At 41.6% G+C, this 12,532-nt stretch overlaps 1 protein-coding gene across 3 annotated transcripts in view; it reads right to left on the bottom strand.

Moving 5' to 3' along the window:
- GRIN2A (glutamate ionotropic receptor NMDA type subunit 2A) overlaps nucleotides 1–12,532 on the bottom strand; it is a 418,206-nt gene that overhangs the window by 27,244 nt on the left and 378,430 nt on the right. For all 3 annotated transcript variants that reach the window (XM_032144796.2, XM_032144798.2, XM_032144797.2), the window contains one exon: nucleotides 7,518–7,705. In XM_032144796.2, the coding sequence (XP_032000687.1) occupies nucleotides 7,518–7,705 (188 nt within the window). The remainder of the gene's footprint in view (nucleotides 1–7,517; nucleotides 7,706–12,532) is intronic.

Here is a 12,532-nt window from a genome sequence, read left to right as displayed (position 1 = left end):
GTCAGAGGGGTTTTATTCCATGCTATATAACATGGCTTAGTTTCCAACTTTGTCAGAACATCACATGACAGATAAAGAAGGAAGTCAAAATATTTTACCTCCAAATATGTTTCTTTGCCGTATTTTTAAATGGCCTGCAAAGCCATTCTTGGGGAAAATTGCATCTTGTATATATTCGCTATTAACATAACAAGATCTTTCCCCATTCCAGGCCCTCCCAATCTTGAAGAGACTATCTGAGAATCCGGCATCTTTTAGAGGTCTGAATAGAAAACACTGAGGCTTCAGGCACATAAGAACCCTAGTCTCCACAACCCCTTCTCTTAACCCAGAAACTCCTTTTTCTTGATTCCAGGCATTTCTATAATAATTTAACTCTTTCAACCAATTGCAAATCAGAAAATCTTTGGACTTTGACTCTACCTTTTACTTGTGCCCCACCCCCTATCCCACTACGGGTTATCCCGCCCTATCAGACTACACCAGTGCATACCTCACAGGTATTGATTGATGTCTTTTGTCTCCCTAAAACATGTAAAACCAGCCTGTAGCCCGACCACCTTGGGCACATGTTCTTGTTCTCAGGACCTCCTGGGGAGGCTGTGTCCTGGGTGATGGCCCTCACATTTGGCTCAGAATAGATGTCTTCGAATATTTTACAGAGTTTGACTCTCTTCATGGATAAATACGTACAAGGACTGAGATGATTTTGTGACATGTAGTTATCCTTCTTGTAAGTGTTATTTATTATGATAAATATCTATAACAATCATGGTAGTTGTTGAACTACTTCCATGTGGAGAAATGGAAAACTGTCCCATCCTCTCAAACGAGGTTTTCAGATGCTCTGCAATTCCTCTCCCCTCTATTTTTACTTTGCATTTATCTCTTTAATTGGGCTGAGGCTGCTGGTTGTAATGGGTGTTGCTGAGTCATCTGAGGACACAGGGACCTATGTCAGGAAGAATTGCTGGCAGGGAAGCCATCAAAAGACAGATTAGACATCTCTGATGCAGGAGTGAGTCATCCGGTGGTCTGTGCCTTGTACCAACACACCGGAGCCGAGGAGAAGCAGAGACGGCTCTGAGACATCTTCAGTTTCATCTGCAATATGGCTAATTCTCAGTTTAATAAAACCAGCCTGCTCTGTGGATCCACTGAAACAGAGTCTTTGTTTTAGGAAGATCTTCAGGTGATTCTTGCTCATGGTAAAGCTGAATGAGCTCTGCTGCAGTTCACTTGACCCATTGGAGCCTCATTTTCCTGCTTTGTGCAATGGAGATAATAAGATTTACTCCAGAATATTATGTAAAGGCTTACTAGGATATTATATGTGATGTGCTTGGCATAGTGCTGAACCATAGATTAGAGAACCCAAAACAATTTTTTCCTTCCCTTTTCTCAGCATCACTTGTGACTGAATAATCAAATCAGGCATTCTTGTTCTTCTCAGTATCTTTTCTTCTGGCCCCTAGATATCAGAAGGGCTTGAGCTTTATGGTCTTTCTTCTGCTTCTTCAAATTCCAGAATCATTTTTTTGAAAATCACAAAATGCATGAGATAGACGGGACTTATGGGATCCCCTGTTCACCTTTACTTCAAAGCCAGAAATGCCATTCTTTAAGTCCAAGGCTTACCCAGTCTTCAGGTTCTCACTCAAGTGTTACCTTTTAGGGACAAAGCAGAATCGAGGTACTCAAAGAGTTGCTGGTTGCTGGATGAATAAATGGCTGAGGCTTCTGTGAACCCTGGCCCGTTCTATTCTTTGTTTAAATCTTGCCACACTTGTTTTCTTTATGAATCATTCTGTCCTTTATTCTTAAACATACTAGTAATGTCTCATATTTCTCCTTGACCACTCTCTTATCTACCCAACACACCTAAGAATATATATGTATGTATATATACACACATACGTAATATATACCACATACATAACACATGTGTATACATGTATTTATGTCTACATATGTGTATATATACATGTGTGATATAAATTTATATATGTGAATTACTAGACACATGTTTCGATTTTAGGATTAGACATTTTGCATTTATACATTTGTCAACCTACTGGACTGTAAGTTCATTGAGGGTAAGAAGAAAAAGACCATGATAACCCCTTCTGGGAACATCAGTGCCTACGAAAACATCTGTTTCTCAGTAAATGTTGGGTATCGATGCTGAGCAATGCTGAAAAATATGCATGAGCATTGTTACTCCAGTACTGACAGCCAAAGATGCCATGGTGCACTCTATCATTTTAGAAAGACCACAGTTAGATGGGAAAAGGAAGGCAATATCTTGCTAGGATCTTGTGTATGCTTCCAGGCAGATGAGCAGCCTTTTTCCTAGGGAAATGCATGGCAGGCTTCATGTAAGAGGTTCCCTCAATAACCAAACACTCCATTAAAAGGTTATATTTACACAGCTCATTAGGAAAATTTTTTATACTTTTGACACTCATTAGACTCATAATCGTCCACTGAAGCTACTGTGTAACAAGAGATAAACACTCTATTCTAGAGGATGAATAATTAGGTACTGCTCAGCACTGTACTCTTTACATGTCTAATTTTAGAGCCTAATTAATCCTGCTGAAGCTGCATACGATAAGTGAAATATTTATGTAGCTGTGTTAATTCATGTATTTACTGCTAGACAGACATTCAGAATTGGTCATGGCTTTCCGGGAAGATCATCTGGAGACACCCCCTGGACCAACGGCATTTTCTTTCCCAAGTCTTTGCCTCCAGATGGGCTCAAGAGATGAAGCTGAATAGACACATTTCCCAAACCCAACAGTCTGACCAGGAAAGCAGTGAGCCAGAACAGAAAATATCTATGAGAACCTAGATGTTCTGTGAGTACATGAACAAACACCTGGCCCATCTGGATGCTTTTACTGTTTACTTTTTATTTGGTGCAAAGAAGACCTTTTCTGTTTAGCACCACAAAAGTTGTTTCTGTGTTACTAACTTGACTATATTATTGCCAGTGCAACACTAAAGAAGTTGTGTTTGATACTAGAGTTGTGCACGGGCAACTATGGTGATGAGAAGGAGAAGGATGAAGAGGAGGGGGAGGGTGGTGGTGATGGCCATGATGATGGTGGTGATGATTGTGGTAATGAGGATGATGGCATTGGTCATGATGATGATGATGATGATAATGACTGATGATGATGATGATGGTGGTGATGATGGTGGTGATGATGATAATGATAATAATGATATCAGAGGCGTATGAACCAGAACAACTCCATCTTACATAGTAGCTGGGTAAAATGAGGCTGAGACCTGTTGGGCTGCATTCCTAAATGGCTTAAGGCATTCTAAGTCACAAGATGAGATAGGAGGTGGGCATAAGATATAGATCATAAACACTGTGCTGAGAGATAAAACAGGTTGCAGTAAAGAAGCCGGCCAAAACCCAACAAAACCAAGATGGCCATGAGCAGGATATCTGGTCATCCCCACTGCTACACTCCCACCAGCACCATGACAGTTTATAAATGCCATGGCAATGTGAGGAAGTTACCCTACATGGTCTAAAAAAGGGAGGCATGAATAATCTACCCCGTGTTTAGCATACAATCAAGAAATAACCCAGCCCTTGGGTCTGCTCTGTCTATGGAGTAGCCATTCTTTTATTCCTTAACTTTCTTTTTTTTATTTTTTTATTTTTATTATTATACTTTAGGTTTTAGGGTACATGTGCACAATGTGCAGGTTTGTTACATATGTATCCATGTGCCATGTTGATTTCCTGCACCCATTAACTCGTCATTTAGCATTAGGTATATCTCCTAATGCTGTCCCTCCCCCCTCCCCCAACCCCACAACAGTCCCTGGAGTGTGATGTTCCCCTTCCTGTGTCCATGAGTTCTCATTGTTCCATTCCCACCTATGAGTGAGAACATGCGGTGTTTGGTTTTTTGTCCTTGTGATAGTTTACTGAGAATGATGTTTTCCAGTTTCATCCATGTCCCTACAAAGGACATGAACTCATCATTTTTTATGGCTGCATAGTATTCCATGGTGTATATGTGCCACATTTTCTTAATCCAGTCTGTCGTCGTTGGACATTTGGGTTGGTTCCAACTCTTTGCTATTGTGAATAGTGCCGCAATAAACATACGTGTGCATGTGTCTTTATAGCAGCATGATTTATAGTCCTTTGGGTATATACCCAGTAATGGGATGGCTGGGTCAAATGGTATTTCTAGTTCTAGATCCCTGAGGAATCGCCACACTGACTTCCACAATGGTTGAACCAGTTTACAGTCCCACCAACAGTGTAAAAGTGTTCCTATTTCTCCACATCCTCTCCAGCACCTGTTGTTTCCTGATTTTTTAATGATGGCCATTCTAACTGGTGTGAGATGGTATCTCACTGTGGTTTTGATTTGCATTTCTCTGATGGCCAGTGATGATGAGCATTTCTTCATGTGTTTTTTGGCTGCATAAATGTCTTCTTTTGAGAAGTGTCTGTTCATGTCCTTCACCCACTTTTTGATGGGGTTGTTTTTTTCTTGTAAATTTGTTTGAGTTCATTGTAGATTCTGGATATTAGCCCTTTGTCAGATGAGTAGGTTGCAGAAATTTTCTCCCATTCTGTAGGTTGCCTGTTCACTCTGATGGTAGTTTCTTTTGCTGTGCAGAAGCTCTTTAGTTTAATTAGATCCCATTTGTCAATTTTGGCTTTTGTTGCCATTGCTTCTGGTGTTTTAGACATGAAGTCCTTGCCCACGCCTATGTACCTGCTTTGACTTTACTCCATGGACTTTCCCTGAATTCTTTCTTGCATGAGATCCAAGAACCCTCTCTTGAGGTCTGCAGTGGGACCCCTTTTCTGTAACAACAATGGTGATGGCTAACATTTATTGAACCACTTGTGTGTTACAGAGTCTATGCTAAGTTATGCACTTTACATGTATTCTCCCATTTCATCTTCACACCAGCCTTATTAGGTAAATATTTCTGTACCCTTTCACAGATGAATAAACTGAGGCTAAAAAAGATCACTTCTTTCATAGAAGTATTTGTAAATGGGACAGTAGATTTAGTTCAGATGTGCACTAAATTACTCCTTCCTAAAAGATTTATACATCTCAAGAGTTTAATTAGTCATCTTTGATAGATATCTTAGAGAATTAAATGTAACAACAGTCTTCCCTAATTGGCCCCCTTCCAGAGTAAGGTCCCTCAAGTAGAAGCTTTGCCACTTACTAGCTAGGGGATTTGCCCTCTGAGATTCAATTTCCTCCTCTGTAAAGTGGGAATAAGCAACATTTAACCTCATAAGGTTACGAAGATTACACTGAGGAACATATGTAATGCATCCAGTATGAGGATTGACATACCCAAGTCCCAAAATATGTTAGCTGTTTTATAACAGATGCTTTGAGAGTGACACCAATGGTGGGTGGGGCTAGAGTTAGAACTCACTTATTTGACAGATACCTATCACATTTAAAAGTTTCCTGCCAAATGAAATACATCTTAACATCAACCACTCATCCATATACATATTTATTCATTCAAACCTTTATTGACCAATTTACCTGTGATGTTCAGTGTTTTGTTGTAATGCTGGAAATAAGACTCCTGTTTGCTGAGTAGTTCATCCCCTGTAAGGGTGTTTATCCACTCCTGTGATAGGCAAAACATTTGGCCCCAATTCTTCAGTGTACTCTCCATGTCCACACTTTTGCCATAAAACTTCAAGACCTATCTCATCAAAGGTAGAGTATACCTGCAATCCCTTGACCATGAACTTGGCCACCTGACTTGCTTTGGACAGAAGGATGTTAGCAGACATGAACGTGACCACGCAGTGGCTTCAAATGTGCATGTGCAGCTAGGCGTTCCTTTCTGTGCTTCTGCCATAGCCAGGAAAAGAGCTTCCCCAGGTATCTGCTACCTTTTCAGCCTGAGACACACCATAAACACGTATGGAGCAGAGACCACACCATTGATTCATGGGCCTGTGGCAGGAAGCAGAGGCACTATCCCCACCCCAGGCAGAGCTTCTCCACTCAACCTGTGCTACCATGAGGAAAATAAATGCTTACTGTTGTACGCCTCTAAGATCTCATAGCAAAAAGCTGACCAACACAGCCACAAATCATTATTACATAGCAGAGAACATGGCCAGTGATCTGAGGAAGGTACAAATGCCCTATGGAGAATTCAAAGACTCACATGTTCTTATTTGGGAGTTAAATATAAAACACGTTTAGAATGCTTGATGGCACTGTAAGAATCTAGGATTTAATTCTGTGAATAGAAAGAAGATAAGAAGCCACAAGTAATTGTGCACTTCATTCAAATTCACACCAACCCTATGCACTAGCTAACCTCTGCCTATTTTGATATTGCATTTCACTGTAATGGTAACTAGATTTTTCTCTCCCACCTCTAGCCTGGCATAACACACTCTGTAACCATCTCTGAATATAGCCTCCACTATTTGAATGGGGCTTCTGCCCTCTGGCCTGAGCCTTTCTATCCTCCTCATACCGAGCTCATTTTTGGTGTTAACCTGCTATCTGAGCTGACATTGCTTTTCCTATTTCCTCCGTGTTAGCAATTAAAAGGAAACCAACGCGCCATTCCAAGCCACGGCCAGCCTGTAGAGGCCATGTCAGGAAACCCTGGGCTACAGTGAGATAACCAGCTATGAAGCAGAAAGGGCAGACAAGAGGAAATGCTTCTGGTGACACAGCTGGCCCAAGTGGCTGTATAGTTCTATAAATGCCACAGTCTCATTAGACTGTAATAGAGATTGCCTTTCCTTCATTCCTCCATGGGATAATAACATGAGTTGCCATGTTGGTACAACATGACTCCACCCTGAGTCATGCCTGGTAAGTCTAGGAAAGAGTCTTTGACCTCAAAATGCATCAGAAATCCTTTCTCTGGAGTGAAATTGGGACTGATTACAGCCTAGTTATGTAATTTTGTACAGCAGGGTCTCTCAACCACAGCCTCCCAACATGTGAGGTTGGATAATTTTATGTTTTGTGATGTAGGGGGCTGTCCTGGACCCTGTAAGGTGTTTTCCTGCATCTTCCAGCCCTGGCCTCTACCCATTAGATCAGCAAGCAGATTCCCAGCCATGATCACTGAATGTGTCTCCAGGCATTGCCAAATGTCACCTGGGGGACAAAATTGCCCTTCACCCTTTGAGAACCACTGCCCTAGAGAGAAGGCCTATAAATTCCCACTTAAGGCACCAGGACTGTCCTGGCTCTTGTCTTATTTAACTCTTTCCTAAATCCCCTGAGAGAGACTGTATCCTCAGAATACTTTTGTTTGTTAAATTTAGTTATCTAGAATTGCTTTCCATTATAAGCAACCTAAAGAACCATGGTTTCATGTGACAGGAACTCAGTAAATATTTTTAGGGAGCAAACTCATCATGCGAAGATCCACTGGGAAGCCCAGGAGCAAACAAAGCGAGTGTGAGGGTCTCAAGTCCCCCTAAAGAAAGGGGTCACCCGGGGTCTTACCATCACCCACAAACTGAAGCAAGGCCAGGTCGATCTGCCTCTTCCAAGGAGAGCCTTTCTGAAGGGCAATTCCATAACCAGTGGTGGCAAAGATGTACCCACTCCCGATGGTCACCAGCTTGCAGCCTTCATCCCTCCCGGCCTTGTAATTCAAGACTGCGGCATCGTAGATGAAAGCGTCCAGCTTCCTGAAATGACAAGAAACCAGGGGGTCATAGGGGTGGCCAGGTACCACCTCGGGGTCCAGCTCCTGAGGCCTGATCCTGAAAGCATCACACACTTTCTTTCATGCTGGTGATGATGACTCATGGCCTCTCCATCCCCTCGTCATAAAAGGATCTATTTTTAATGAGGAGATAAAAGCCAGAACCTTTTCTCTCCAACTTACAAGAGGCAGCTAAATAAAGACATGAAGGATCCATATACCCAAGTGAGTAAACAGTTGAGTTTGCTGGTTTGCTAAATGTTTGTCCTTAACACTCCCAATGGTGGAGAACAGTGGCCTATTTAGAAAGGTTTGCATCAGAACAAAATAAACCACTAAGGGGCAGAAGAATTTGGTGGTAGTGTGTATGAAGGGGAAAGGAACTAAATAGGAATATTTTTTCCTCCCAAAAGAAATACGTGTGCTGCTTATTTATCATACAGAAATTATTGCAGAATTTTTAAAAATCCAAATAATATAGAAAAATATTAAAAATACAATTAAAATTAAAACTACCTATAATTCTATAACTCAGACTCAACCTTTGTTAACATGTTAGTGAACAGCCTTCCAAATTTTTTAGTGAGTATGCACAAACACGCATACACAGAGATTGGCAAACTTTTTTCTTTAAAGACAAGATAATAAATAGTTGAGGCTTTGTGGGCCATACAGTCTCTGTTGCAGCTATTAAACTCTGCTGTTGTAGGGTGTTATGGGCTGCACTGTGTCCACTCCTGACATTCATACAGAAGTAGGATGAACCCCTAATCCACTGTGGCTGGCGTCCTTATAAGAAGGAGAAATCTGAACACAGACATGCACACAGGGAGAACACCATATGAAGACTGGAGTTATGCTGCTGCAAGCCAAGGAACTACCAGAAGCCAGGAGAGAGGCCTGGAACAGATCCCTCCCTGGAGCCTTCGGTGGAAGCGTGGTCCTGCAGATGCCCTGATCTTGGACATCTAGCTTCCAGAGCTGCGAGACAGTCATTTCTGTTGTTTAAGCCACTCAGGTTGCATGCCTTTGTTATGGCTGTCCTAGGAAACCAAGACAGCACCAAAGCAGCCATAGAGAATGTGTAAACAAACGAACTTTGCTCTGTTCCAATAAAATGTTATTTAGGAAAACAGATGGGTCCACGGGCTGTAGTTTTCCAACCCTTGTTTTAATCCTGAAAATGTTATTATGCCACACAAACTATTTCTCAAATTGCTTTCTTCTCTCATTCCATACCTAGTGAATGTATTTCCATGTCAATAAATGTAGCACTTTTAAATTCTTTTTTGATATACTTATTTTTATTGAGGTATAACGTATGTGCAATAAAATGCTTGATGAATTTTTACGTATGTATATATCCTTGCAATCACCATGTAGTTCAAAATGTGGAATGTTATCATTTCCTTAGAAATCCTATGCATACCTCAGAAAACGAGCATCACGTAATCTCTCCAAGGCCACAACTGTGCCTAAGTATTATTATTATTATTATTATTCAGATGGAGTCTCACTCCGTTGCCCAGACTGGAGTGCAGTGGTGCCATCTCAGCTCACTGCAACCTTCACCTCCTGGATTCAACTGATTCTCGTGCCTCAGCCTTCCAAATAGCTGTGATTACAGGTGCCTGCCGCCACTCCTGGCTAATTTTTATATTTTTAGTAGAGACAGGGTTTCACCATGTTGGTCAGGCTGGTCTTGAACTTCTGGCTTCAAGTGATCCACCCACCTTGGCTTCCCAAAGTGCTGAGATTACAGGCACTAATTATGATTAGATCCCTATCAGTAGTCCTGGATATTGTTTCCAAATGTTAAAGTTATTTAACGAGGCTGAAATGATCACTGTGGAAAGCAGGGATGAATGTCTCAACTCTAAAATGGGTATGAAAACTAAATCGGAGATGACTCAACTTCATGACACTTTCTCAACTTTATTGCCTTTCTTTCTTTAACAAGAAAACATAAAACAGTGAAGCAAAAAAATAAAAATAAAAATGGCAAGGAAAGGATGTGAAACACTGCATCTTTTCAGAGACAGCTGCCGAAGGACTCCCTATGGGAACAAAACTATTTGGCAGGTTTACAGCCGTGTTCTTCATTTTAATTTTTTTTTGTTTCTATAATGGTTTGAGGTGGCGCAAAACTGTAGGACTTGTCTCATCCACAGAAACACTCTGAAGCTTTGATCTCAAGGTGGGGGTATCAGAGACTTGGTTTTAGGCTCTGAGAGTATTTAAAGGCAATCAGATCAAGCAGCAGCAGAAGAGAAATGGGCACTGATTGGCAACAGTGATGGCAACCTAGAGCTGTCATATGTAACCTAGAGCAACCTAGAGCTTGGCTCGATGACAGCACGTCAAGAGCAACAGCCAGCAATAGAGAGACCTGCAGAAATATGGGATGGAAAGTTATACAAGGTCAAAAGTAACTTGTGTATGATGGGAGTAGAGTATGTAACAGGAACACTGGAGTAGTAGGTAAAAAGGACCTGAGTTCTAGTCTAGGCTAGGATGATGGTGCAACCTCAGGAAAGTCACTTTCTCCTTTTGGATTTCTGGTTTCTCCTCTGTGAGAGGTGGTGTTCATTGTGGTCTTGCTGAGACACTTGTTCAGCTGTGGTATTCTAAGATTCTATGAGCCAATAGTCACCTTCTGTGGCTATCCATAGGGAAATTGAAACTCTGGATAACACATGTATCCTGAGGACTTAGGGCTGTGGAAGGTGTTGGTCTCTTGATAAAGCTGAGATATTTGCAATGTCAATACTTCCCATATCCAAGTCGCCATGGAGATACAGAACTTTGGTTTTATTTAGACTTTCTAAGTCCCACCCAACTCTCGTCTCTCCATTTCTCAAAAAATAAACATACACACACCCACATGTACACACAGGCACATTCAAACATTAAGGCCCTCTGTTGGAATTCATAGGGTGAAACCTTCCCCCATCCTGCTAAGCCACTGTGCACTGAGGTGCTGCTGGGTTGGAAATCTAAACACATACCTAGCAACCACATAAGAGTTGTCTAGAAGCAGTTTAAGTTGGTATTTTATGGACAGGCATAGACATCTGCAAATCAGTACCATATTTCATGACAGGTCTTTTTGAGCTGAGCAACAGACAGACATATGAGTACAAGGAATAAAGGAAGTTTTCTTTGGGAACAAAGTTTGTAAAAGCACAATGCTGAAAAGTCAGAGGCAGGACAGCTGCAAAAGATGTGGTTGACTCTGACCAAAGCAATTACACATTGGCATGAGTGGGGTGGGCTGGTGGTCATGCTGTCAGAGGGGTCTGGCCATGGAGGGGCAGAACTGGGCCAACCCTCCATGGCCTGTCATCTTAGGGCCATGTCAGAACTGAAGTGATTACAACACAGAAAGGAAACTGTGGGCCACATGAACTGGTTTCTAGATTCTAGAGAGCTGGGGCCTACACACAATGGGCTACAGACAACTGCATGTTTAAAAATATCCTGGGGCATACACAGTCCCCTCTCAGAGAGATGGTCATTGTCTGAGATACCATCTCACACCAGTCAGAATGGGCTATTATTAAAAAGTCAAAAAATAACAGATGCTGGCAAGGTTGTGAAGAAAAAGAAACGATTATACACTGTTGGTGGGAGTGTAGATTAGTGCAACCATTGTGGAAAGCAGTGTGGCGATTCTTCAAAGACCTATACTCAGTATATACCCAAAGGAATGTAAATCATTCTATTATAAAGACACAGGCACACATATGTTCACTGCAGCACTATTCACAATAGCAAAGACACGGCGTCAACCTAAATACCCACCAGTGATAGACTAGATAAAGAAAATGTGGTACATATACACCATGGAATACTATGCAGCCGTAACGAAGAACACCACCATGTCCTTTGCAGAGACATGAATGGAGCTGCAGACCATTATCCTGAGCAAACTGATGCAGGAACAAACTATGAATTAAAATAATAAGAAATGGAATCACTAATGATCACTTTTAAAAAAAGAGATGACCATTGTCTGCAAGGTGTTTTATAAAATAATACTTAGCATTTTACAGACATCATCCCACTGACGCCTCACAACTGTCCAGTAGCAAGATATTATTATTGTTGTTATTTTTTTATTCTGTCTATGAGCAGACAAGGTTCGGAGAGGCTAAGGCACCCTGGGGCTTGTTGGTGATATTTCCAGACTTTATATTATAAAACCCTCTAGGACAGTACTGTCCAATAGAACTTTCTACAACGCTGGAAATGCTCTGACACCATCTACTATGGATATTGAGCACTTGAAATATGTTTAGTGCAACTGAGTTGTAAATTTCATTTAATTTCATTAATTTAGATTGTAATGCAGGGGGGTCCCACGTGCCTATGGGCTATTGCAGTGGATGGCACAGCCCTAGCTGTTCCGTGGCAAGCAAGGGGAAGGCTTAGGGAGCAGGACTCTGGGTCTCCCTTCTTGCTCTGACCCAAAAAGTCTACTTTTGATCTGTTTTCTATCAGAAAAAATAATTGTTCCTGTTGTTAAAAAGAAAAAAATCCCCGAAATCTCTGAGACTTGTCATCAGGGACTTTGGGCAAAGCACCTGTATTGCTCAGGCTCAGTTTTCTCTATGAAAAATAGAGCCAACTTGCCGGGCATGGTGGCTAGTGCCTGTAGTCCCAGCACTTTGGGAGGCTGAGGTGGGTGGATCACCTGAGGTCAGGAGTTTGAGACCAGCCTGACCAACATGGAGAAACCCCATCTCTACTAAAATTACAAAAACAAACAAACAAACAAAAAAAAAAACTGGGCATGGTGGCACATGCC

This window comes from Hylobates moloch, unplaced genomic scaffold (genome assembly GCF_009828535.3).
Source record: "Hylobates moloch isolate HMO894 unplaced genomic scaffold, HMol_V3 SCAFFOLD_23, whole genome shotgun sequence".
NCBI lineage: Eukaryota > Metazoa > Chordata > Mammalia > Primates > Hylobatidae > Hylobates > Hylobates moloch.
The sequence above is the reverse complement of the archived record's forward strand: the minus strand, read 5'-3'. Positions and strand labels throughout refer to the sequence as shown.